General features: G+C 46.5%; 1 protein-coding gene and 1 long non-coding RNA gene across 4 annotated transcripts in view; one reads left to right on the forward strand and one right to left on the reverse strand.

Moving 5' to 3' along the window:
* The window catches only part of Lman2l (lectin, mannose-binding 2-like), a 19,940-nt gene extending 12,859 nt beyond the window's left edge, over positions 1 to 7,081 (reverse strand). For both annotated transcript variants that reach the window (XM_005400668.2, XM_005400667.2), the window contains exons 1-4: positions 6,883 to 7,081; positions 5,336 to 5,454; positions 2,431 to 2,548; positions 1,595 to 1,677 (exon numbers count right to left, since the gene is read on the reverse strand). In XM_005400668.2, coding sequence (XP_005400725.2) covers positions 1,595 to 1,677; positions 2,431 to 2,548; positions 5,336 to 5,454; positions 6,883 to 7,069 — 507 coding nt within the window. In that variant the 5' untranslated portion in view covers positions 7,070 to 7,081. The remainder of the gene's footprint in view (positions 1 to 1,594; positions 1,678 to 2,430; positions 2,549 to 5,335; positions 5,455 to 6,882) is intronic.
* A 13-nt stretch (positions 7,082 to 7,094) lies between these two features.
* Positions 7,095 to 22,591, forward strand: LOC106150288. Of its 2 annotated transcripts, XR_001237012.1 has the most exons (4): positions 7,123 to 7,181; positions 17,419 to 17,510; positions 18,316 to 19,047; positions 21,147 to 22,591. It is a non-coding gene; the product is annotated as an uncharacterized LOC106150288 (long non-coding RNA). The 2 variants fall into 2 exon arrangements; XR_001237011.1 differs by lacking the exon at positions 17,419 to 17,510 and having other exon boundaries at positions 7,095 to 7,181.
* The last annotated feature ends 1,583 nt before the right edge of the window (positions 22,592 to 24,174 follow it).

The following is a 24,174-nucleotide window of genomic DNA, read 5'->3' on the forward strand; positions in this document are numbered from 1 at the left end:
GTCAAGCTTTGAAGCCCACATTTTCTCAGGTGTGTTTCTAGCTACCGCTGGCTCCTTGGTGTGACTACAAACCTAGCCAAGACTCTCCCGGCCTTTAAAAACCCTCAGTGCACCCACACACCCCTTAGGATCACATCCAGACCCTCACCAGGATGAAACCCTCCAGAACCTGGCCCCACACTGTGTGTGGTGAGTGGGCATCGCACACAGGCTGCAGGTGCTGGGCTAAATCCCCAGCCACTCGGGCCCAAGCTGGGGGACAGGCCCAGGAGGGGGGAGGGCAGTGCTGAAGAGTGCACGCGCACAGCGGCCCTGGCACTGTGCGCACAGAAGACTGCTGAGCCTGCTCTTCTTCCTAGCCTCATCCTAGCCTGTGCTCCTTTACCTCCTCACACACAAGCGCCTTTACACACGCTGTTTCCTCTGCATGAACACCAGAGCGAACACCAGAGCCTTACCCCGCAGACCTCAGCGTAAATGTTACTTTCCCGAGGACGCCTCCCCACTCCCCCCTGCCACCAACACTGCCACCTCCCTGAGGCCAGATGCTCAGACTGAGTCCTCCACAGTGCCCCAGAGCCCCACCACCCCCCATCCCCATGACACTAGGATGGCAGTAGGGGGGCTCATGTTGATCTTGTTCAACAGACATAATTCCCGGGGCCTGGCACTTACACAGTGCTTGGTGAGGCACAGAGAAACCCAGAAGGAGCAGGGCGGAGCGACTCTCACTGACTCACAACAAAAGGTTCTTCTCCTAATTGGGCCTCCCCTCCCAGCTCCTCTCCTGCGCACGTGAGAAATGTTAACTACTGCACTGGGGGGCTGCGAATACAATGCTCATTCTACAGATCTTAAATTCTTCATAATAAATCTTGGGGAAAAAAATCAAGTGAACTCTGCCTTCATTCCTAGTCCTACCTTCCTTGTGAAATCGTACTTAGCTACAGGACACTCAGTGACAACTTGTCGTAGTAATTATACCACCATCGGATGGCAGTGTTATACGACAGAGTACTGCCTACTGGCAGTGTAAGAAAATAGTAAAGAATCATTACAGTCGCACGTAAAACACAAGAAGGTCTGCCGATGGCCAGGTCCTGGGTCCCATGAGAATGCTAGGATTCATCAGCTTCCTTTTACCGGGAGCCTACAGGCAAGGAGAACTGGTGTTCGTGGTGGATAAGAGCAAGAAGAAAAAGATGCTGGAAAGGGCGAGCAAGCTGCAGAAGAGCACAGAGCCATGATGGAGTCAGAGTGGGGGAGCTGAGTGACACCGATGCAGCTTGCTCTCATGCTGCTCTAGGTCACCAACTGGCCACCTCTGCTCAATTTCTACCGTGACGGAACTTGCATGAGACAGAACATTGTTGACACTAAAGAAAAAGCACCTGCTCATGACAGCTTTTCCCAAAGGGCTGTGCAATCATAAATAGTTCTAGAAAAACAACTGGCAAGGACACTAAGCTTTTAAAGTTCAGTGGATGAAGACCCCTCACTAGCTGTCCCCTCTGTCCCCTCCTGTGTACCACTCCTGAGGGAAAGAACCGTGACATTGGAGCACCTGACCTACGTCTCTGACACTTGCCATTACCTCTTGCTGCTTCTCCTCATTGGGGTAGGTGTCTACAAATACTCCCAGCCCCACAAATTTGTCCATGTTTCCAAACACAGGCCCTAGAGAGAAAGAACAGATGAACAATGAGATAAAGCCAAGAGTTGACAAAAGAATAACAGCTCCCTCGTTGAAGGAAAGGAGAGATTCAATGACTCCCAGGCCTCCTTAAGACGAGAACACACAGGTAAATGCACCTGGCAAAGTATGAGGCCTGTAACCAGGGCCTGGGCAATAGCTGGAGTTATTTGCTGTGGAAGGCAGGGAAAGAGAGAAGGCCACTGCAATCCTGGTTAGCACTACCGCATCTCCCTGACCCTAACGGCTGCTAAGGAACCCCCGCAGAATTATGCTTCACAAACACTCGGTGCAGATCGTGTTCCCAAGAGAAAACTGAATTCCCAAGTTCTACTTCTTGCTGCAAAAGATAGCAGGTCAAATCAGGTTGAGCCTGACATCTACCCAGAGCAAGGTCCCCACACAAGGGAAAATACGTAACTCTTCTCTCACTCACAGTGCTGAGACTACTCACTGGATGTGTCCAGAAGAAACCAGCTCACCAACCGGCGGTGTCTGGGAGAGCCAGGGCCCAGCCGCCAGGCCAAGTTTCACGGGGAAACTTGGGAGGAACTAATAAGCAGGAAATCGCTCATGTGAGTCACGCTCGGCTGGGCTCAGACCCCACGCTAGAGACTAGACAGGCCGTGTTCATCGACAGATGTCAGGGGGAGGGAAAACCCTTCTCCTTAAGAGGGCACAGAACAAAGCAGGCCCACCCCTCCACACACACATGAGCAACCCAGGGTCTCCAGTACCTGGCTGCATCCGATCCTTTGTGTACCAGATTGCAAGGCCGTCACCATGCAGGTTCTTCTTGCCCTGGCCGTGGATTTTGAAGTGCACCTGCAACTCCCAGTCTCTCAGGAAACATGGCTGCAGTGAAACAGACACCGGGGTCAACAAGGAGCAGGAAAGCAAACCCCTCAAGCCTTCAGTGGCTCCCTACAGACTCGGAAAACATAAATGCAGGCTTAAGGCTGAGCCTTTAAACTGAAACCTGATTTGTGAATTGTTCGGTCATAATATTAAACAGATTGAGCCATTCAACCACTTATGACATTTACCATGAAAAGTGAATAAAAAGCCCAATTATTTTCAACATCTCTCTGCAGAAACACAACAGTACTCCTCAGCTGGAAAAGGCAGGAGAGACCACCATGATCCTACAGCTATCCAGAGAAGAGTCTCAGTCTCCTCATACACGCAGCTGGATTAACCCTCATCTGCAATTTAAGGTCACTGCTCTGCCAGCAACTCTAAAAAGCTAGGATTTAAAGAAAGGTCAAAGCCTTATTCTTAAAAAACAGTAACAAAAGCTATGCCATTATGCCACGGGTTTCCAGGAATAACTAGTGGATACTATAAACAGCTCTAATTCACTGGACCTGGCCCTCTGCCCAGGTGAGGGGCGGGTGTGAGTTCTCCCAAGAAGGGCATGTCACAGTGCCCCAGACCCTCAATGCCAAGGCCAGGAAGCACAGTCCAGAGGCAAACACCATGCTCACAGCGGGAATAACCTCCGCTGAGATATCAGGAGGTGGGTACTAATCAGACGATTTCTCGTTTGTGAATTGTGTATCAAGACCTTGTAAAACCAGAGGAGGAGGCAAGTGGCCACGCGCTCTGAATAGTTTAACCATTTTAAAGAGATTTAGGGAGACCCCTGGTTAAAGTCCACTGTGAAGAAAGAAGGTAAGAAGCAGACAGAGCAGCTGGGTTCAGCCAAAGACTCTCCAAATAGATTGTTCCGGCTCTTTGGAAATATACTGCTTGATCATTTTTGCTTTTCATTTTGAATTTCTGGGATATTTTCCAAAAGCATTAGGAATACAAAATCAAAATGGAAGGGGGCTGGGTGCTTCTGCTTTCAGCAAGGAACCTGGAGAGTTCCAACAGCTTAGCCTCCTCTGATGAGCCCAGTCCCTGTCTTGTCATCTTGGGGCTTTATCTTCCTGCTGTTTCATTTGTATTTCACGGCAAGGTGAAGCTCAGTGGCAGAAAGCTGCCCCGTAGCCATCAGGTAGCTATGAAGCCACTGGGAAGACAGCAGAGCCAGCTAAGGTCACACTGAGTCAAGAGGCATTTGTCTCAGGCAGCACAATGTTCTGTGGTTTTCCTCAGGGCTGTGACTAACAGTGGTTCTGACACTTTGTTGCACACATCTCCACAGGGAGCTTTAAAATCACAATAGGGAAGCTTACCCTCTTCCAATTATACCAGAAGCTCTGGAGGTAGGACCCAGGTGTCAATGCTAATGGCAGCCAAATTTAAGAACCACTGTCCAAACAAACGTGTCCCACACAAATAACTCAGAAACGGCCCCACAGCTCTTTCTGATAGCCAAGGAACAGAGAACACAGGTCCCAGAGAATCTGAAAAAGGGCAAGAGAACTAGACCTAAAGCTAGAATTGCTGCCTAGAGACAGCTACTAAGACAGCAGCAGTCTCAAGGCTTGGACATAATCGTTTAATTCTCCCCCAAGAGTCTCACCAATGAAACCTGTAATAGGTGAAATGACAGCGCGTATTTCCCCAGCCATTTTAACTTTCCAAAGTATTTTCATGTCTATTGTCTTATATTCACACAACAGCCCTGGTAGGCAAGTAGAACAGGTCTTATGAAGTTCACTGAAAGATGGAGAAAGCGAAACCGCAGGGTAGATAACCTGCTCAGGGCCCACGACAGAGCTGGATTTAGCAGCCATGTCTTCAAACTGCCCTTTACATCTGCTGCCGTGCTCTACACTCTACCAAGCTCGGCACCACAATCTGGGTTATGGGGCCAGCTTGCGAGGAGAGCTCACAGAGAAACCTCTCTCATCTCTCCACTCCGTGAGAATCCTCTGCTTCAGAAAATGAACAAGGGAAAAGAAAGAGTTCTCTTTTCTGAGGCTCACTCATCTACAACTAATGAGAAGAATCATATAAAAGATTATTTTTTCTTTACTCATGGGAGCCAGAGAGAAAGTATCAAAGGATGTCAAAATGATCCCCCAAAGTAACATGGTCATAAAAGGTTTAGAAAGAGCCCTGGAAACTAAAAAGAAAGCATCTTACACTTGTACAAAATCACAGTGCAGCCACATCGGGAATACTGCATTCACTTCTTGTCTCAAGGAAGACAATGTAGCTAGAAAAAGTCCAGAGAAGAATAAATAAAATGACCAATAGCTCAGTGATTTTTCATCCAAAAAAAATTCTTTTGAGATAGGGTCCAGAGGCGCTTCAGGTTGGCCTTGAACTATGCAGCCAGGCTGGCCCTGAACTCCTGGACTCAAGTAATCCCCCTGCCTCAGCCTTGCTAGAAGCTGGGGCTACAGGTGTGCTCCACCTTGCAGGCTCTAGTCTTCCACTTTATAAAATGAAACAATTAAAACAGAAGTATGCTATTAAGCCCCAGTAAATAGTACCAGCGGCTCAATCAGGAATTAAAGACATTTCTGAAAACAGATTCCAAATGAACTGTTTGCTGTAATTAGGGCAATGAAGAACATTTCCCTAAGTATCTGACTTCTCTATTAGCTAAGTTACCATAATTTCCCTGGTAGCTATTTTAAAAATACTAAAAATAGACAATAAAAGTCATTGATATGCCACTGCTGAACTTTTTTAGAACAATCTGTGCTGTCAACAACACAGGAGGTAAAAAACCCTTCTTACCACCCGGTTCCACAAGGCACCCTGTTTACTCTGCATATCTGGAGTGAGGCGGATGTACTGGGTCATCACCATGGCATTGCCCATCAGATTCCACAGTGAGGAGCTGCCCGTGCCCACACCTATGGGGAGGAAGTGGATCAGTTCATATTCTTCAACACTAACCCGTTCAAAGATCTACCATAGATCCTCCATGCGTTGAAGCCATTTATCTTTTTTTCCCTTTCATGTCACTCAATTCGGTCTCCCACCTTCTGTCACACTTTTTTTGTTTTTAAAAGGAGTCTCATGTTGTCCAGGGTGGCCTCGAACCCCTGGGCTCAAATGTTCCTCCGGCCTCAGTCTCCCAAGTAGCCGAAACTACAATCACATGCATGTGCTTGGCTACACATCAATCTTTTTGTTTTGTTTTTTGGAGACAGGGTCTTGCTATGTAATCTAGGCTATCCTCGAACTTGTGGTGATCCTCCTGCCTCAGCCTCCTGAGTGCTAGGATTATGGAAATATACCACCACAGGACACATAAATCTTAAGTCCGTCCCATCTTTACAGCTTCTCTTCACAAGACCCATGTCAGATGAAGACCCCACAGTACAGCAGAGCTATCACCTCATGCATGCCATAGTAACAACAACTTAGATCTACTCTCATTTTATGAGTGCACTTTAGCACTATGAAAGAAAAAAAAAAAAATTCTCTGTAATAGCAAAAAAGCTTGGCCCTCTGGCCTGTGGGCTTAATTCTTAAATTAATCCTTTAAACCACTTCTTCCCATCTCCAGACTATAACCTCCTAGAGTGGAAACTTAGTTTCTGTATGACCTGCTGGACGACCAGCACTTGGGAGGCGATGTAGCTGCTGGGTGAATAAATGATACATTAGCAGTAGTGGTGTATGCTTTTTGCTTCCTGTTCTGGTATCCGCACTTCAGTGGGGGAAATTACTTGTTAGCTATCGCACTGATTTGCAATCCTTTTATTTACCCATACCTATCTTCTGGTCGATAAGCTAGACATATTAGGGTCCTATGACCAATAAACACAGCAAAGCTAAGCGGCCGTTTTTATCACTACGGATCCTGGTCAGGAGAACAGTAGTACTGTAACCAGCAAAAGAATTTTGTCTTCTTTCTCAGTCTGGTCAACTTCTACCCCGGTTCCTCCTCCGGTTTTATTTCTGGCACACTCACAACTCCATCGCGATCCTGGCTCTGGGCTGCAGGCTCCTAGTCACTCCCCACTGTTCCCACTCCTTCCCACACGGCTCCCGTCCACTCCGAGCTCCCACGGCCGCTCCGATTGCTGGTGACATCGGACTAATTGGGAACTGCCTCGAACTATTGGGAACTTCCAGGACTCGAGAAAGGTAGGGGGTGGACCCCTGCCCTTCCGTCCTGGGGTACTCAAAAGTGGGTCCCTATCCGCCTCCGGCCGTTTTCTCTGGGCCGAGAAGTCCTGGGGGGCCGCTACCTCCAACAAGGTGCGCAGGTTGCCGAGCAACGCCTCCCCCCCCACCCGCCCCATACGACCACCTTGCCCCGGGCGCCTCACCCTGGTAGGGCTTCGACAGCGAGTGCTCCCGTTTCAAGTACTCGAACGCCTGACCCGCCCCGACTTGACGCGGCCCCTGCCCAGACCCCAACAAAAGGAGAAGGAACAACATCCTGGACCCTTCCCTAGCAGACCAACGCCGCCGCCAGCGCTGCCACCAGCCAGAGAAGCGCAGAGCCACCGCCATCTTTCCCACCGCCGTCCCTTCATCAGAGGCCCGCCCCCTCGCCCAATCCATTGGCCCGTAGGATCCTCTTCCCTTCGTCCCATTGGCTCTTGTTGAGGACCCGCCCCCACAGGTGAGTATCTCACCGATTGGCTGTCTTTCGTATCAGTTGCCGTGCCAACCCAGGAAAGGGGCCTGGCCGAATGTCCTGACTCCCTTATTTGCATTTGACCTGCGCTTTACTAGGCCTGCCGAGTTAGTGGTGATTTTTAAATTTAAAGAGATAAAATCTTTCTTGCTATTCCAAACAAATATTTTATGGTCTGTGCCCTAGTACCTTCCTGACTGTAAGGAATTTATCAGAGGATACAGAACTGAAAGGATAAATAGACATCCAGAATTAAAGTAGCTGGGGAAAAAGTCAAATTTATTTATTTATTGTCTTTTTGAGACAAGGTCTCGCTATGCAGTTCAGGCTGGCCTTGAACTCACTTTGTAGCCCAGGCTGGTCTGGAACTTGCAACGATCCTCCTGCCTCAGCCTCCCAAGTGCTGGGATTACAGGTGTGCACCACCACACCCGGCTAAAAAGTCAAATTTGTGAAAGACTTGAGCAGTACTATCAACCAACGTGACCTGATGACATTTATAACTCCACTCAACAACAGCAGAAGACATTCTTTTTAAGTACAAATAAAATGTATGCCCAGAAATTTGGGGTCATGAAACAAACCACAAACGTGAAAGAATTGAAAGCACACAAATAATTCAGCATCACCTCGATCCCTTCTTTCTCATCCCTCCTTTCCTATTTCTCCTGAGCCACCACAGCTTGTGCCTCCCTTCAGACTGGTCTGGGTTACTGTTCTCACAAGGTCACCAATGTGATCTAAACTATCTAACCGTGGTACGTGTCAGGGGTAAAGGAGATAATATCGGTAAACCCTTAGCTGAGCCCCGGGTATGTGGTAAACACATTCCATCCTCATCATTGTTATTAAAGGGCCTTTGACGGCTTGCTGTCATCTTCAAGGAAGAGATTCAAGTCCTCGACTTGGCACGCAAAAGCTCTCTGCCATCCGGGCCTGCCCTCAGCTTCACTCTCAATTTCCAGCTTCCTGCCTAGCTTCCTCAATTCCTCTTTTTTCCTGCAGCCCACTTCCTCCTGGAGGTTTTCCACGACGCCCTCAGGCCAAGTCTGCGCCAGTCTTAGCTCTGAATGTGCTCCACACACATCCCTTATACAACTCTCAACTCTCGTCAGATCTGTGTCGATGGCTTCTATACAGACTTAACCGAAGTCAACTATGTTGGGCTGGGCGTGTATCTCCTGTATCTCCGTGACAAAATGCTTTCTTAGCATGCACAGGCCCCTGGTTCAATCCCCAGTACATCACACTACACCCCCACACGCACACACATGTGCACATGCGTGCATCAATTCTTTGTTTTCTGAGCATACGTATATTTGATAAGAGAAACATAATATGAGCATATTTTAAAGCAATTGAACCCATTAATCTTTTACTCAGGCTACCCGAAGCAGATGTATGGTGATAGGACATGAAGAATTACAGTAAATCTATTCATGCATGCATACTCCGGCTTTAAAGCCATTCATGGGCCCGAATTACCCTAGGATAAAAGTCAGTCTCCTTAGTGAAGCATTCAGGGCCTTTCACAACCTGACTCAAATCAGGCTGTGCACATGTCTAGTATATGTGTCACTGGAATTGTGTAGCTCAATTAACAGACTATGCATTTGTCTCCTCGTGGAGGCTGGGAGCTCCTGGACCACAGGAAGCAGGCCTTACTCATTTCCTATACCAGACCTGACTCCTAACCCATCACTAGTATGTAGCAGGGATTCTAAGCGTTTCAAAGAATTATTTCCATGGTATTTCTCTGTCAGTCGGTTTGTTTTTTATTGTGGTTAAAAAAGCTACCATTTTAACCTTTATTTTTTTGCATTGCTGAGAATCAAAGGTAAGGCTTCCTGCACACTAGACAAGTACTCTGCCATTGAGCTACACCTCCAGTCCCGCTTTTTCTCTTCTTTGAGGTAATGAGAATAGAATCCAGGGATGCTCCACACAGCCGCCTTTTGTTGTTGTTGTTATGGTTTTTTGTTTGTTTCGGTTTTTTTGACACAGCATCCAGTTATGTACATGCCCAGCCCTTTTAATTTTGATTAATTATTGGTTAAATTAATTTATTTATATCAATTAAATATTAACCAAATCAATTCATTTGTATATTAAATTTATTTATTTATATAAATAAATTGATTATTTTTTTGAGACTGGACCACACTGAGGCACCCAGGCTGACCTTGAATTTGCAATCCTCCTGACTCAGCCTCCAGAGTAATTGGAATTACAAGGGTATGTCCATGCCCAGCTCCCAGCCCTCATTTTAAGTATACTGTGTGCTCAAAGGCAACCTGAGTTTATTTTTGTTGTATGACCTGTCCCCTTACATTTCTGAGAGATTATTGTCAGCAGATCTCTCACTATAATATTCTTCATGATAGAAGAAAAGTTGCTTAAAAGAGAAGAGTATGGAAAGCGAATGTCCCAGATGATTTTGTTCTGACTGTTGCAATAGGGAGACGCCTCATTAATTAATGAGGAACATGTCAAAGAAAAGGAATGGAGCACCGCACAGCACCTGCCTGGCAAACGCAAGGTCATGAGTTCAATTCCCGGTACCAAAAAAAAAGAAAGAAAGAAAAGGAATGGAGCCTGGGGTTTGAGAGAGGCAAGCAAACAAGGGAGTCATGACGAGAAAGGATGTGGTGGGAGGTCTTCACCTGAATGGCAGAGAAAGAGTAGAAGGAGTCTTGTCCTGGAATATGCTACAGCACCGCAGTTATAAGCTGTTTCTCAGACTATAACATGGGGAGGAAAAGAATGAATGGTGGGATTTCTACAGCTTCTGCTTCCCAGAAGTCCCAGGTTCAGTTCCGTTTAGCACTGTCCAGGGGCGAAAGGAAAGAGAAAAAGGAGTCAAACACCCTCCAGCAACACGCTGTTCGCACACAGCTGCCTTTTGTTATTGTGGTTATGGTTTTTTGTTTGTTTTGGTTTTTCTGAGACAGCATCCACTATGTAGTTCAAGCTAGCCTTGAACTCAGTATGTTATTGAGGCTGACCTCGAACTTGGAGAAATCCACCTGCCTCAGCCTGACAGGTAGCTGGGATTACAGGCTTGAGCCACCGTGCCGGGCCACAGACTGAAAGGGGGGTCTACCGCCCTTTCAGCTGCCTATTTCTCCATGGAGTCATAGCCCATGATCCAGGGTGCACAACTGTAGGACAAGGGACGCTCTAATGCACTATCAGCCATGCATCTGGGTGATTCTTTCATTTGCCAACTTCAAAGCCACACAGGTAGGCTCAGGGGCTGATGCCCCTCCCCCTCCAGGCCCATCCTTTCTTTCCCTCCCACCCTTCATGTCTAAGCTTTGCTGTTCCCTTCAGGTCCACCACCAGCTCAACCCCAGGACCCAAAGGAGGGGTCCACAAAACAGGTATGACTACCCCTCCCTTCTCAGGGGCCACAGGGGAACTTGGGGGTCACTGTCTTCAGCCCTCTAGTCACAGCTGACCAGGTCCCAGCAGAAAAGAACAGCACAGAAAAGAACAGCTCTGATGCTACCTGGACAGCAACTTCCAGCAGTGACTTCTCAGTGCAGACCTCCATGCCCAAAATCCTTGTGTACGTCTGAAATACACAGGCTCTGGGCCTCACCCCCAAGTGCCCCCATGTCCACGGGTCTAACATGGGAACCAGCACTTGGTCTTGAGCCTCTCCCCCAGAAGAACTGGACTACAACTTATTCACATCCAGGATTTCCTCTCAACCTCATGAGATGCAGGCTTTAAGATGAGAATATTTGTACTCACTCCATGGAGTATGCATACATTCCAGACAGAGGATGATGTCTACATTTAGCGGTGAGATTTAAAGATAAGATTTAGAAATTTGGTTTAAAATATGCTGTTGGGGACATGGCACTTATGTGTGTGTTAGGGGAGGAGAGGGCAGATTTTTAGAAAAATTCCCAAACCAGTGGAATGTTGATAACTGTTGAAGCTGGGTAGGGATACAACAGGAATACCCTTCTAGCTTTATGTATGAGATTTGCTTTAGTAAAGAGCTTTGTAAAATCTTCCCTGGAGATGAGATGATTATAAAATGTGCTGTATGTGCATTTATGATGTTTTCTAAATTTCCTAGAGGGAAGGAAAACTGTAATGAACGATAATCTGGTGAAATTGTGACCCATTCAACAAAATGTCATAATTATGGAGAAAGAAAAAGAACAGTCAAGAGATGAAATACATAAGAGTTACATTAGTTCTGTCTAGGGGATAAAGTATTTCTAAGTATCCTGCTTTGGGTCATCTTCTGACTTTGTTCAAATGGAATCTATTCTTCCAGTGTATTCATGTGGACATCTAACATTGTAGCTCTCTTAGAAGTTTAATTTCTCAGTATAAATCAAGAAATTAGTATTATAGTCTGGCTTGGTGGCACATGCTTGTAATCTCAGCACTCAGGAGGCTGAGGCAGGAGAATCACTGCAAGTTTTAGGCTAAACTGGGCTATATATTGAGTTCAAGACCAGCCTGAACTGCATAGTGAGGCCCTGTCTCAAAAAAAAAAAAAAAAAAAAAAAAGGGAAGAAAGAAAAAATTAATATTTGGGTTTGTCACTTAATTACATGTCAATTGAATCAGAATGACTTACTCTTCCCAATCTATTTATCCACTAGTGAATTAACTGATAAAGTTTCTGTATCCAGGAGGCCAGGTCTCAGAACTATGGTGACTCCATCAGGAGTAGAACTCCAGAAGTCAGGGTCTGCCTCTAAGGACCTGCTTGTTGCAGGGTTAGGGCATGAGAGTCACCAAGCATTCCAGTGCAGGACTGGAAGAGGGAGGAGAACCCTGGCATATTCAAATTGGCATCAGAACCAGCTCTAGTCTATGACAGCTACCAGAATGCCAGGGTCATATCCCATGGTGAAGAAGAATGAACCATGGATGGAGGAAGTAGGATGTGAGCTAACACTGCAACAGCAAAGACAGAAAAATAAGACATAAAAGCAAGGAAACAGAGCTCCCACCAGCTGGGAGGGGGTTCTGAGTAGGACACCCACGAGAGCTGTTTGTCTAGAGGCTTTTAAGGGGATTAGGAGGGAACTCCAGCCATTGTGTAAGCATAGACTCTCTACCCTGGAGGCAACTACATACTTTTTAGGGTCCATTCTGTGCAGTTTTCACACGGTGCCCATGAAGCGCCCACGCACCTGTGAGCCGACGGCCCGCCTGACCTTGCTCTGGGGAGGACCCAGACGGCCGCAGGACACCTGGCCCATGTTCCCACGAGATCCCTGGAGGGGCGTGACTCAGCAGACTCCCTTCCCAGTGCTATTTTGGGGCCACTGTCTTCACTGTTAAGTCTCACTAATTCCTGCTACATGACCGTGGGGGCAAGTTTTGTAATCTTTCTGAGTCTCAAATGCTCTATCTGTACAATGAGTGGTGAAACCTACCATGTGGGATTGCTGGAGGCCCAAAGTGGATGACGGCATGAGTTCGAGCACGCTGCCCTTGTAAGGAGTTCCGCAAGAGCACACATTACTGTTTATAAAGCTCTGTTATGGGCTTCCTACTCAGGTTTGGAAAGGTGTTCTGGCAAAGTGACTTTGGTCCCTTTAAAAGTAAGTACATGTGGCAGAAGCAGGCTTATGAGTTTGTTTTTTGTTTTGCTTTTATTTTGGGTTTTTTTTTTTTTTTTGGTTGTTTCTGAGACAAGGTCTTGCTCTGTAGTTCAGGCTGGTCTTAAACTCGCTATGTAGCCCAAGCTAGCCTTCCTGCCTCAGCCTCCTGGGTGTTGGGGTTATAGGTGTGTGCCATCACGCCTGGCTAGAAGTAGTTTTATAAGTGAAGAAGTTACTAGCTGACTTGAGGACATTGCTGAGGGATTTGAATGCAGGGTAGAAGTGAGTACTGTGCAAATTCTATCACGCTATGGCTCTCAAGGTCGAACAGCTAAGGAAAGGTTTCAGAGAGTCTCACTTTCATTCACCACCTGCCCATGAAAGACTAACAGGACCTTGGAGTGGGGAAGGTGCGGGTACAGCTAAGCCAAGGGACAGTGTAGTAGACAAAGTGGGAAATACTTGCTGTGCTTTGCCTGGGGCAGCACCTGGCTGGAGAAGTGTAGGCTCTTCAGGACAAACGGAAGCCACGCAATCGAGGGAAACCTGCCTGCCTGCCTACGATGACCGTTTGCAAAAGATGTCTGCGGGTTGTTGGCTCAGGGCAGAAGCCAGGAAGTCAAGGTGAGATTAAAAAAAAATGGGTGGATTACAAATGGGGTACTTAAAAAATTAATTGATATCAGAAAAAATGAAAGAAAAACTGAAGGCGAATGTGCAAGGAGCACAATTGTAAAAAAAACATGTCGGAGAGCCAGGCACGGTGGCACACGCCTCTAAGTCCAGCACTCAGGAGGTTGAAGAAGGAGGACTGCTGAATTTGAAGCCAGCCTGGGATACAGGGTAAGTTCAAAGCCAGCCAGAAGTACGTAGGGAGAACTTGTCTCAGAAAAACAAAAGAACAACGACAAATAAATAAAAACATGGCATATTTCTTTAAATCATACTCAGTAGTTTTTGAACAACTAGGCACATATGACATGACCGGTTGTTTTTGTTGTCGTTTGTCTTAAGGATGGAAGCCAGGGCCTTATGCATGTTGTTATGGTTTGTGTCTAGATGTCCCCCCAAGAGCCTCGTGGGATCATAGGTGGGGCTTTTTCAGAGGTGGCTGGATCTAGAGAATTAATTCATGGTGCCATGCTAGGATCAAGGGCACTAGGATTAAGGGTGTGAGTGCTACCTACCCTGACTAAGTGCTACCTGCCTGGATAAGATAAAAGGGGCAGAAAGAACGGTGGTTGTCCCTGTTACTTTTGCTGTTTTCTGCCGCCATGAACGGCTTCTCCTCTCTGACGCCCCTCTGCCAAGCCATCCTGCCTTTGAGCCAGCTGATTATAGACTAAAACCTCTACAAGCTGTGAGCTAAATAAAACTTTCCCCCTTTAACTTTATTTATTTATTTTTGGGGGTACTGGGAATTGAACTCAGGACCTTGAGGTTGTCGGCAGGTGCTGTACTGCTAAGCTATATCCCCAGCCCCTCCCCCTTTAACTTTAGGTGTTGGATATTTTGTTACAGCAATGAGAAAAGTTAAGACCTGTGTTAAACACCACTCTACCTCTGACCTACACCCCTAGCTTGCAGCTGTTATTTTTTATTTGTTCACAGTACAGGGATTGAACCCAGGGCCTTTGCATTGAGCTACATGCATCCCCAGCCCTTATTTATTTATTTATTTATTTTGTTGTTTTTTTTTTTTTGTTCTGTGAGACAGGGTCTCACTATGCAGTTCAGGTTGGCCTTGAACTCACTATGTAGCCCCGGCTGTTCTTGAACTCATGGTGATCCTCCTGCCTCATCCTCCTAAGTGCTGGGATTATAAGCATGTGCTACCATATCTGGCTCTGAGATAAGATCTCTCTAAATTGCTAAATTGTCCAGGTTGGGCTCAAACTTGTGATCCTCCTGTCTCAGTTTCCCAAAGTGCAGAGATACAGTTTTGTGCCATCAGATGGGGCCTTGTGGCTGTTTTTTAAACAAAAATTTTTGTCTTCTGTCATGGAGGTGTTTTTTGGCTCCAATGACGTTTCTCAATGAAAATGACAAGTTGGATAACAACATGTAATGGTTGTTTTTTCTTTTTTTTGGTCTTTTTGAGACAGGGTCTCACTATGCAGTTCAGGCTGGTCTTGAACTTACTTTGTAGCACAGGCTGGGCTTGAATTCACAACAATCCTCCTGCCTCAGCCTCCCAAGTGCTGAGATTACAGGCGTGTGCCGCCATGCTTGGCAACATGTCATGTATTAACTATTGTTATTCTCCTATTATTTTGTATGAAATTTTGTTCTATCTTTTCTCCATAAAAGAAAAAGAAAAAGAAAATGACAAGTTGGAATGTGCTGCATGTAAGTTTGATATTAGCTTGAAATTCAGTTCTGTTGGCTTTGGCTATTGGATCTCTGGGGCAAGTTATTTAATTTGTTTGGGACCCAGGTTTTAATCTGTAGAGTGAGAATAATGCTAATACCCACCTCATAGGATCTGACGCATAGTTAGCACTTACTAAGTGGGAGCTATTTTTTATTAACTGTTATTGGTTCCTTTGTTATTGCGTAGTTCCTTTAGAAATGGTTTGCCAATCAAAAGTATTTCAGGTCCTTCTTGTCTTGAACAAAGAATTGGAGGAGACAAAACAAAAATGGTGCCAAAAGTTTATTCCAAAAGTGAGGGGTGAATGGGTACAGGAGACACCAACTTTCCAGGTGAACATGGGCTGAACAAGAAAAAACAAAGATAAAAGCAAAAATGAAAGTACACGCTGCATCTGGGAAACACAGTATGGTTTATCATGGGAAGTCATGATAGCAGGCTCTAAGGCCGGGGAAATAGCTCAATGGCATAAGCACCTGCCTGGCAAGCGCAAGGCCCTGAATTTGATCCCCGGTACCACAAAAAATAAAGTAAAAAAACAAAAGGGCGTGATAACAGGGTCCCTGTGGCATCTCTCTTTTATGCCATCCACATCTTGTGGAAACCCGCGAGAAGTTCCACATTCGGAATCCTGGGAATTATTGGTGCTGTGCTGGGATCTTGTAATTGACAGATCCTGTTCATTTCCTCAGCCAGTTTAGCTCTTACATCACTTTCACATTTAGATTACAGTGGTAACTTTTTCCTGGACTCCCCTCCCCCCATTCATCCAACAGCTTGCCACAATTAACACTCCAAAATTTGCTTCCATCACATCAGCACCCCACTAAGAACCTTCTGCCCCTCAGTTGGAGACCAAACCTCTGTTTGTAGGTCAAAGGTCAATAGATCAAAGGTCAACAGATCATAGGTCAGGACTTCAACTACTACCTCACAAGAAATGGAGAACCCCTGGCAGGTTTTGGTGGGAGGAGTTGTGAAATATAACTTGTGTTTTTAAAGGATCCTCTGTCTGCTGACTTAAAAATAGACTGCAGGGGGGTGGGGTAAAGGAGGAAGACCAGGTAGGAGGAAAGGTGCATAATGGGAGTGAGAAAAGAAGGTGCCTGGGGCCTGGGTGGTGGCCGGAAGTCGGGGGAGCTAGCTGGGTGTTAGTTGAGGCATTTGTTTTTGTTTGGTGCAGAAGAAGGAAGCAAGGCCTTGCACACAGACAAGTGCTCTACCATGGAGCAGCTCTAACACTGAGTTACATCCCCAGCCCTTTATATTTATTGTTACTATATTGGGCTACTGGAGATTGAACCCAGGGCCTTCACCTTGAGCTACATTCTCAGCCCTTTTAAAATTTCTTATTTTGAGACAGGATCTTGTTAAGTCATTAAATTTCCTGGGCTGGACTTAAACTTTTGAACCTCCTGCCTCAGCCTCTCAGGTTGTTGAGATGATAGGCATACATCACCATACCTATCTCCTGGGTTTGAACTTGTGATCTTCCTACTTCAGCCTCTCACAGAGCTAGGATTACAGGCATGCACCACCAAGCCCAGCTCAAAAGTAATTTTTAAAACTGTATCTCCATTGAGCACATCCATTCTTTTATCTTGTCACTATTCCCTAAACAATACAGCATAAAAACTATTTACATGGAGCTGGGTATGGTGGCGCATGCTTGTTATCCTAGCATTTGGGAGGCTGAGGCAGGAGGATTGTTGCGAGTTCAAATCTAGCCTGGGCTACAAAGTGAGCTCAAGGCCAGCCTGAACTGCATAGCGAGACCCTGTCTCAACAACAACTATTTATATAGGATTGGCAGTGTGCTAGATGTCATAAGTCATCTAGATATGACTTGAAGTATACAGGACAGGGTTTGGAAATATAGCTCAGTGGTAAAGCACTTGCTTAACATGTAGGAAGCCCTAAGTTCTATTTCTAGCACTGAAAAAGAAAAAAAAAAAAAAAAAGGAAACAGCATATGGATTATATAGGAGAATGTGCGTAGTTTATATGCAAACATTATGCCTTTTTTAGTACACGTTTGTGGTATATCATGAATACATTCATTCTAGGGACTTGGTGCATATATATGACACATCTTACTTCTTTTTACATCCCCTTTCCCTCCTTCGCTCTCCCTCCATCTCTTAGGCCCTTTCCTATTTGCCAGAGACTTATATAAGAGACCCAAACTGGCAAGGACTTTGGTTTCTGGGTGGTCCGGGACCATGTCTCTGAGGACACAAGAGATGACTGTGCTTTCATTGTACAGCCAGCAGGGTCTGCTGAGGGGGCTGACAGAGGTCCAGTAGCAAGAGAAGAGAGAAGGGTGACCCCAAGACCTTAGTCAAAGCCACTGGAAAGGTACAGTTGCCATATCCTGACAAAAAGGAAATTATGAGAAATACCTGTTTTGGAGAAAAGGATCATGAGTTGTATTTTGGTAATTGGAGATTTATATATATATTGGCTATCTAATCTAATCATCCTAGTAAGACCAAATTTCTAAAACAAAAGACCAAATGTCATGTGTGTGTGTGTGTGTACAGTCCTAGGCATGGAACCCAGGGCCATCACATAGACCCACACCCCCAGGACCTTTGTGGGTTTTTTTTGTGTTTTTTGTTTGCTTTGGATTATTTTTTTTTTTTTGAGATAGGGTCTTACTATGTAGCCCATGCTGGCCTCAAACTCGTGATAATCCTCCTGTCTCAGCTTCCTGAGTGCCGGGATTACAGGCATGCATACCATGCCCGGCCTCCCAGGCCCATTTTCAATTTTTTTTTTTTTTAATTTTGAGACAAGTTCACTGAGTCACTAAATTGCCCAGCCTAGGCTCAAATTTGCAATCCTCCTGCCTCAGCCTGCCAGTGGGCTGGGGTTGCAGGTTGGTTCTACCTTGCCTGGTTCAAATTTCTAGTTTTGAAGAGAAGTTACTGGGGGTCACAGCGAGGGAAAATTTCTTCATGGGTCAGCGTTCAGGAAGAGGAAGTCCCCTCACCTGCGGCAATGGTTCCGCCCCGACGTTCATGCCTGTGGGGCTTCTCCACACGGGATTTCAGGTTTGGTCCCTGCGACTAACAGAACAGGAAAGTAGTGTTATGTCACTTCAAGAAGCTAGGTCACAAAAGGCAAGTGGCTTTAATCTTGGTTTTTTTCTCCGTCATAGGTAACTTATTCCAGGGAAAACCAGCCCCATGCACAAAACTTCATGGTGAAAGCTAAGGTCTCCCCTCAACAGCCACGGAGGTGAGTTAGAAATGGATCTTCCAGCCCCAGTCAAGCATCAGATGCCTGCAGCCCCACTGTCACCCATGAGGCTCAGAGCCAGAACCACCTGCTAAAGCCCTTCCTAGGTATTGCTCTGACCCCCCAACTCAACGGCAAAATAAACGTCTGAGCCACTCCATCTCAGGGGAAAGGCACTGCGCAGCGACAGATAACTCACAAGCCTCTTAAAGTCAAGGGAAAAGGGCGAGGCAAGAAACTTCGGAGACTTTGGCCAAGAGAGCAGAACTTCATGCCACTGTGGGAGTTCTGCTGGGGCAGCAGCCCTCCTCTCTGCCCCCGCGACGCCAGCAGAAGGAGGAGAGGGAGAGACCTGGACTGGGCAGCGGGGGGTCTACACTGCAGCCCTGGGTGGATTCATCGAAGAAGGCTTTCTGCAGGCAAAGAGCAACTTAATAGCCAGAAGCTGTTGCAGGGACTCTGGAGAGAGGCTGAGCTGAAGCTTCTACTACCACAGAAGCCAGAGCCTGGGGCTGGAGGTAGATCTCCGAGAGTGGTAGAACGCTCGCCTAGCACGCAAGTGGCCCTGGATTTGTTTCCTGTTCACAAAGAAACAGGAGGAGCCAAACCTGGGCGCAAGTCACACTCATTGAAGCAGCAACAACCAGAAACCGTAAGAGGCTACTGTGGGAGATTAAGTAAAAATAAATGCTAAGGCTCCAAACTGGAGAAGTTAGACTCTGGAAAGGAAGGGAGAAGTATCGCAGAGCCAGCCCATGGCCCTGCCGCTCAGTATCAGACACAGCCAGTCACCATGGCACAGACCCGCAATTCCAATACTTGGGAGGCTGAGGCAGCAGGATCACAAGTTGGAATCCAGACTGAGGAAATTAGTGAGATCTACTCTCAGAATAAAATAAGAGCTGGGCATTGCGGCACACGTCTGTAATCCCAACACTTAGGAGGCCAACGTAAGAATATTGCCATGAGTTTGAGGCCAACCTGGGCTACCCAGGCTAGCCTGAATTACAGAGCAAGACCCTGTCTCTTAAATAAATAAATAAATAAATAAATAGATAAATAGATTAAGGCCTGGTTAGCTCATAGAGAGTAAGGAGGTAGATCTTTCTCGAAAGGGGGAGGGGATCAAGAGGGAGAGGGGGAGGGAAGGGAGGGACAGGGGATGAAAAGGAATTAAAATGTGTCACATACAGATACCAACTCCCCACATGGAATGTGCACATTATGTACTACACATATGTACTAATAAAAATTAAAACAAGAAGGGCCAGGCGTGGTGGTGCACACCTGTAATCCCAGCACTTGGGAGGCTGAGGCAGGAGGATCACTGCAAGTCAAGGCCAGCCTGGGCTACAAAGTGAGCTTAAGGCCAGCCTGAACCGCACAGCAAGACCCTGTCTCAAAAAGACACACACACAAAAAAGAAGAGCTGGAGATGTAGCTCCATTTAAAGGGCTTTTGGGGCTGGGGATTTAGCTCAGCGGCAAAAGCGCCTGCCTGGCATGCGCAAGGTCGTGAGTTCGGTTCCTGGTACCGGAGAAAAACAAAAAAACAAAAAAACAAACAAAAAAAAAAAAATAAAGGGCTTTCCTGGCACGTTTGAGCCCCTGGATTTGATCCCCAGCATCACACAGAAAACAAACAAAAACTGCAATCCTAAAGAAAAGTGATGGGGGAATATGGGCCAAGCAAATAGAAAACAAGACAGGTATTTTTAATGGACCAGATTGGGCTTTTTTTTTTTTTTTTTTTTTTTTGGTTTTTTTCTCCGGTACCGGGAACCGAACTCATGACCTTGCGCTTGCCAGGCAGGCGCTTTGCCGCTGAGCTAAATCCCCAGCCCCTGGGCTTTTTTTTTTTGAGATAGGGTCTCGCTATGCAGTTCAGACTCGTCTTGGACTCACTTTGTAGCGCAGGCTGGTCTCAAACTTGCAACAATCCTCCTGTCTCAGCCTCCTGAGTGCTGGATTTACAGGTATGCACCACCGTGCCTAGCCAGGACTGGGCTTTTAATACAAAGAGTCATACTAAAGCTAAGGGATCCTTCCAAGATCTCAGGAAGGAAGGAGAAAGGGAAATTTAACAGAAACTGCCTAAAAACCTTGAACGGAAAAGAAATAAAACCACATCATATTCTGGATCCCTGGAGCAGAGTAAAGGGTGTACTACTGTTCCATTTTTTTGAGGGAAGTCCTTAGAGAACAGCACAGAAATCCGTTTCTGTTTGGTCCTGAGCAAATTGCTTGAACTTTCTAAATCTCCATTTGCAAAGGAAACTCACTGTTGGTCAGTTTTTCATAGCTATAATAAATACCTGAGGCAGAGGGCGTGTTATCTATAATAGAGCGTTATTTAGCTCATTGCTGTCGGGGCTGAGAGGCTGAGATCAGATAGCGCCATTTGTTTCTTTGGTTGGCTGGTTTTTTGAGACAGGGTTTCACTCTGTAGTGCAGGCTAGCCTTCCACTCACTGTGTGGCTCAGGCTGGCCTCAGATTTGTGCAACCCTCCCAGTGCGTGTGCCAGCGCTGTGGCCAGCTGTACCCATTCGGTCTCTGGCTGTTACCGGGTCCAGACAGAAGTCAGAGAGAGGGAGGCGCTAGTAAGGGCCTCCCTCTAGGCCCCGCCTCTTAAAGGTCCTAGCACCTGTTAACATTGCCACACGGAGGACCGAGCTCCCTACACATAATCTCTTGAAGACAAACCCAAAGGACACCCAACAATCTCAGTAACCTCTCCCCTATCCCTTCCAGGTGAGAAGCTGAGACGGAGAAGGGCCATTGCCGCAGACAGCCTGAAGCTTGTATCACCTCCGTTTCGGGATGCGCCTTGCTGTGGGAAAGCTCTGTTCGAGAATTCTGGCTGGGCAAGCTCGGTCCCCTGCTCGGCCTGGGCATGGACAAAACTATGTCTGGTCTTGCTTACTGTACAGGAGCTAGCTGCAGTGCTCTGTGCTGTTGACAGATGTCTTTGTCCATTTCTTGCTTTGTTTTTGTTTGTTTTTCCATACTGGGGATTGAACCCAGGGCCTCTGCACTGAGCTATATTCCCAATCTTCTAATTTTTGATTTTGACGTAAGGTTTTGCTAGGTTACTAAATTACTCAGGCTGGGCTTGACATTGAGATCCTCCTGCCTCAGCCTCCCAGGGTGCTGGGGTTGCAGGCAGGTACCACGGCTACCACCCCCACCTTGGCGAAGGCCTTTGTGCTGCATCATAGCACGGCAGAAGTCATCCCCTGGTAAGACAGAGCAAGTGTGCCAGCTCAAGCACCCCAGGCCCCTTCCTATACAGCCACCCATGCCAGTGTCCTAATGACCCCGTCTCCCCCCAAGCACCTCCCCAAAGTCCCTTCTTCCAAGGACCAGCAGCAGATGACTTTGGGATCGAATTCCCAACACATGAATTCCAGGGGACACACCTGAGCCATCCTGCCCAGGAAGAGCCTCACAGCCAAAAATTTAAAGTAGGACAGGGGCCGGGGATGCAGCTCAGTGGCACAAGCACCTGCCTGGCAAGTGTGAGGTTGTGAGTTCGATTCCCGGTACCAAAAATAAATAAATAAATAAAATAAAGTAGGACAGCACCTGGGTCTGACCCAGTCCCCTCAGGAAACAAAGGCCCTGCAGCCCAGCAAGAGGGGTGAGCTGCTAAAGCTCCCCATGGATTTTTGTGCCATGGCAGCTGCTTAGGGCAAACCTGAGGACCTCTGGACCCTTGGGGCAACTTGCCTTATTGGTATGCCTGAGGTGACTATTGCCACACCTGGACTGTCACAGGGACTGAGGCTGTGGGAGCCACTGACATAGCCAACATTCTAACTCCACCAGTCCTTATGGTTCCTGCTGGGGAATCTAATAGGATGCCCAGAGCCATGTGGGAGACCAGCATGCTTCGAACTGTGGAAAAGAAATTGATTTGGTTTTGCTGGATGTGGTGGTGCATGCCTGCAACCCCATCACTTCGGAAGCTGAGGCAGATGATCACCACAGGTTTGAGGTATCTACTTTCTTTTTCTTTTTTTGAAGTGTCTGCTTTGGGTTTGAGGACTACCTGGGCTACACAGTGAATTCAAGGCCATTCTGGAAAATATAGTGACTCCCTATATTTTCAAACAAACGCCAGGTGCAGAGGTGCACGCCTGTAATCCAGTACTTAGGAGGCTGAGGCAGGAGGATCACTGCAAGTTCAAAGTCAGCCTGGGCTACCTATTGAGTTCAAGACGAGTCTGAACTACACAGGGAGTCCATGTCTCCAAAAAAACAAACAACAAAAAATATACAAACAAATAAATAAATAAATTGGATTGTGTCACAACCAGATTATTTTTGTTTTGGACTTTTTTTAGGGGGGTACTGGGAATTGAATTCAGGACCTTGCACTTGGCAGACAGGCACTTGTGCCGCTGAGCTATATCCCCAGCCCAAAAACTAGATTTTTTTTTTGTCTTTTTGAGACGGGTCTCTCTATGCAGTTCAGGCTGGCCTTGAGCTCACTTTGTCGCCCAGGCTGGTCTCAAACTTGCAATAATCCTCCTGCCTCAGCCTCTCAAGTGCTGGGATTATAGGTGTGCGCCACCACACCTGGCTATTTGTGTTTCTTTAAAGAAACAGAATAAAACAGAAATAATACCTGAGGATAAATATAGTCTCAGGAAGCAGAGGTGTAATTTTATATCTATAGTCACCAGCTAAGTGCTTCCTCCTTTCTTCTGACCCCTGATTCTTGGTGGTGTTATTTTAAACTCCCTTATTTTTTGGGGGGGAGCGCTGGGAATTGAACTCAGGACCTCATGCTTACCAGGCATGCCCTGTGTCACTGAGCTAAACCCCTGGCCACTCTCATCCCCTTTAAGGGCAGTCCAATTCACTCTCTAAATGTGTGTGAGATAGTGACCATTCTGGACACACACATGACAACTGTAAGGGACTTTTGCCTTTGAGGGACCCTCAATCCAGTGAAAATTACCTTAATCCAGTGAAAAGGGCCTCAGACCCAGAGTAGATACAATAAGGAAGAGGGTAGATGGTGTGAAAATGCTTAGCAAGAAAACAATCCATGGGCATTGGAATGGAGGAACTTGTACTTTCTGTTTATATACTCTGTGCTAATTGAATTTGTTGCAAATTATATATATATATGTATAACTTTTGCAATTTTATTATTATTGTTATTGTGTGCTGGGGGTTGAACTCAAGGCCTTCACACTGAGCTACATCCCCAGTCGTTTTTTAAAATTTCGAGGGGCCGGGCGTGGTGGTGCGTGCCTATAATCCCAGCACGTGGGAGGCTGAGGCAGGAGGATCGTTGCAAGTACGAGACCAGCCTGGACTACAAAGTGAGCTCAAGGCCAGCCTGAACTGCATGGGGAGACCCTGTCTCAAAAAGACAAAAAAACAAAAAATAAAAATAAAATTTTGAGACAGGGTCTTGCTAAGCTGCCCTGCTGGGCTCAGACTTTTGATCCTCCTGCCTCAGCCTCCCAGAGTGCTGTGATTACAGACATGCCTCATCATGCCTGGCTAACTTTTGCAATTTTAGAAGCTCAGTAAAAATATAAAAATATGTGAATGAGTGAATGAATGAATGAAATATAACGTGAAAGTGGTGACCTGGGAGAAGGAAAAGAAAGCAACATTTTGGACCAGTGATTCCAGCCACTGGCTCTTTTGGCCCCTTCCACATAGCCAGCAGGGTCTCTCGATCCCCATCTTTTGTTTTTTTTTTTTTTTTTTTGGTTTTTCTCCGGTACCGGGAACCGAACTCACGACCTTGCGCTTT

This window comes from Chinchilla lanigera, unplaced genomic scaffold (genome assembly GCF_000276665.1).
Source record: "Chinchilla lanigera isolate Chin_1 unplaced genomic scaffold, ChiLan1.0 scaffold00069, whole genome shotgun sequence".
Lineage (NCBI taxonomy): Eukaryota > Metazoa > Chordata > Mammalia > Rodentia > Chinchillidae > Chinchilla > Chinchilla lanigera.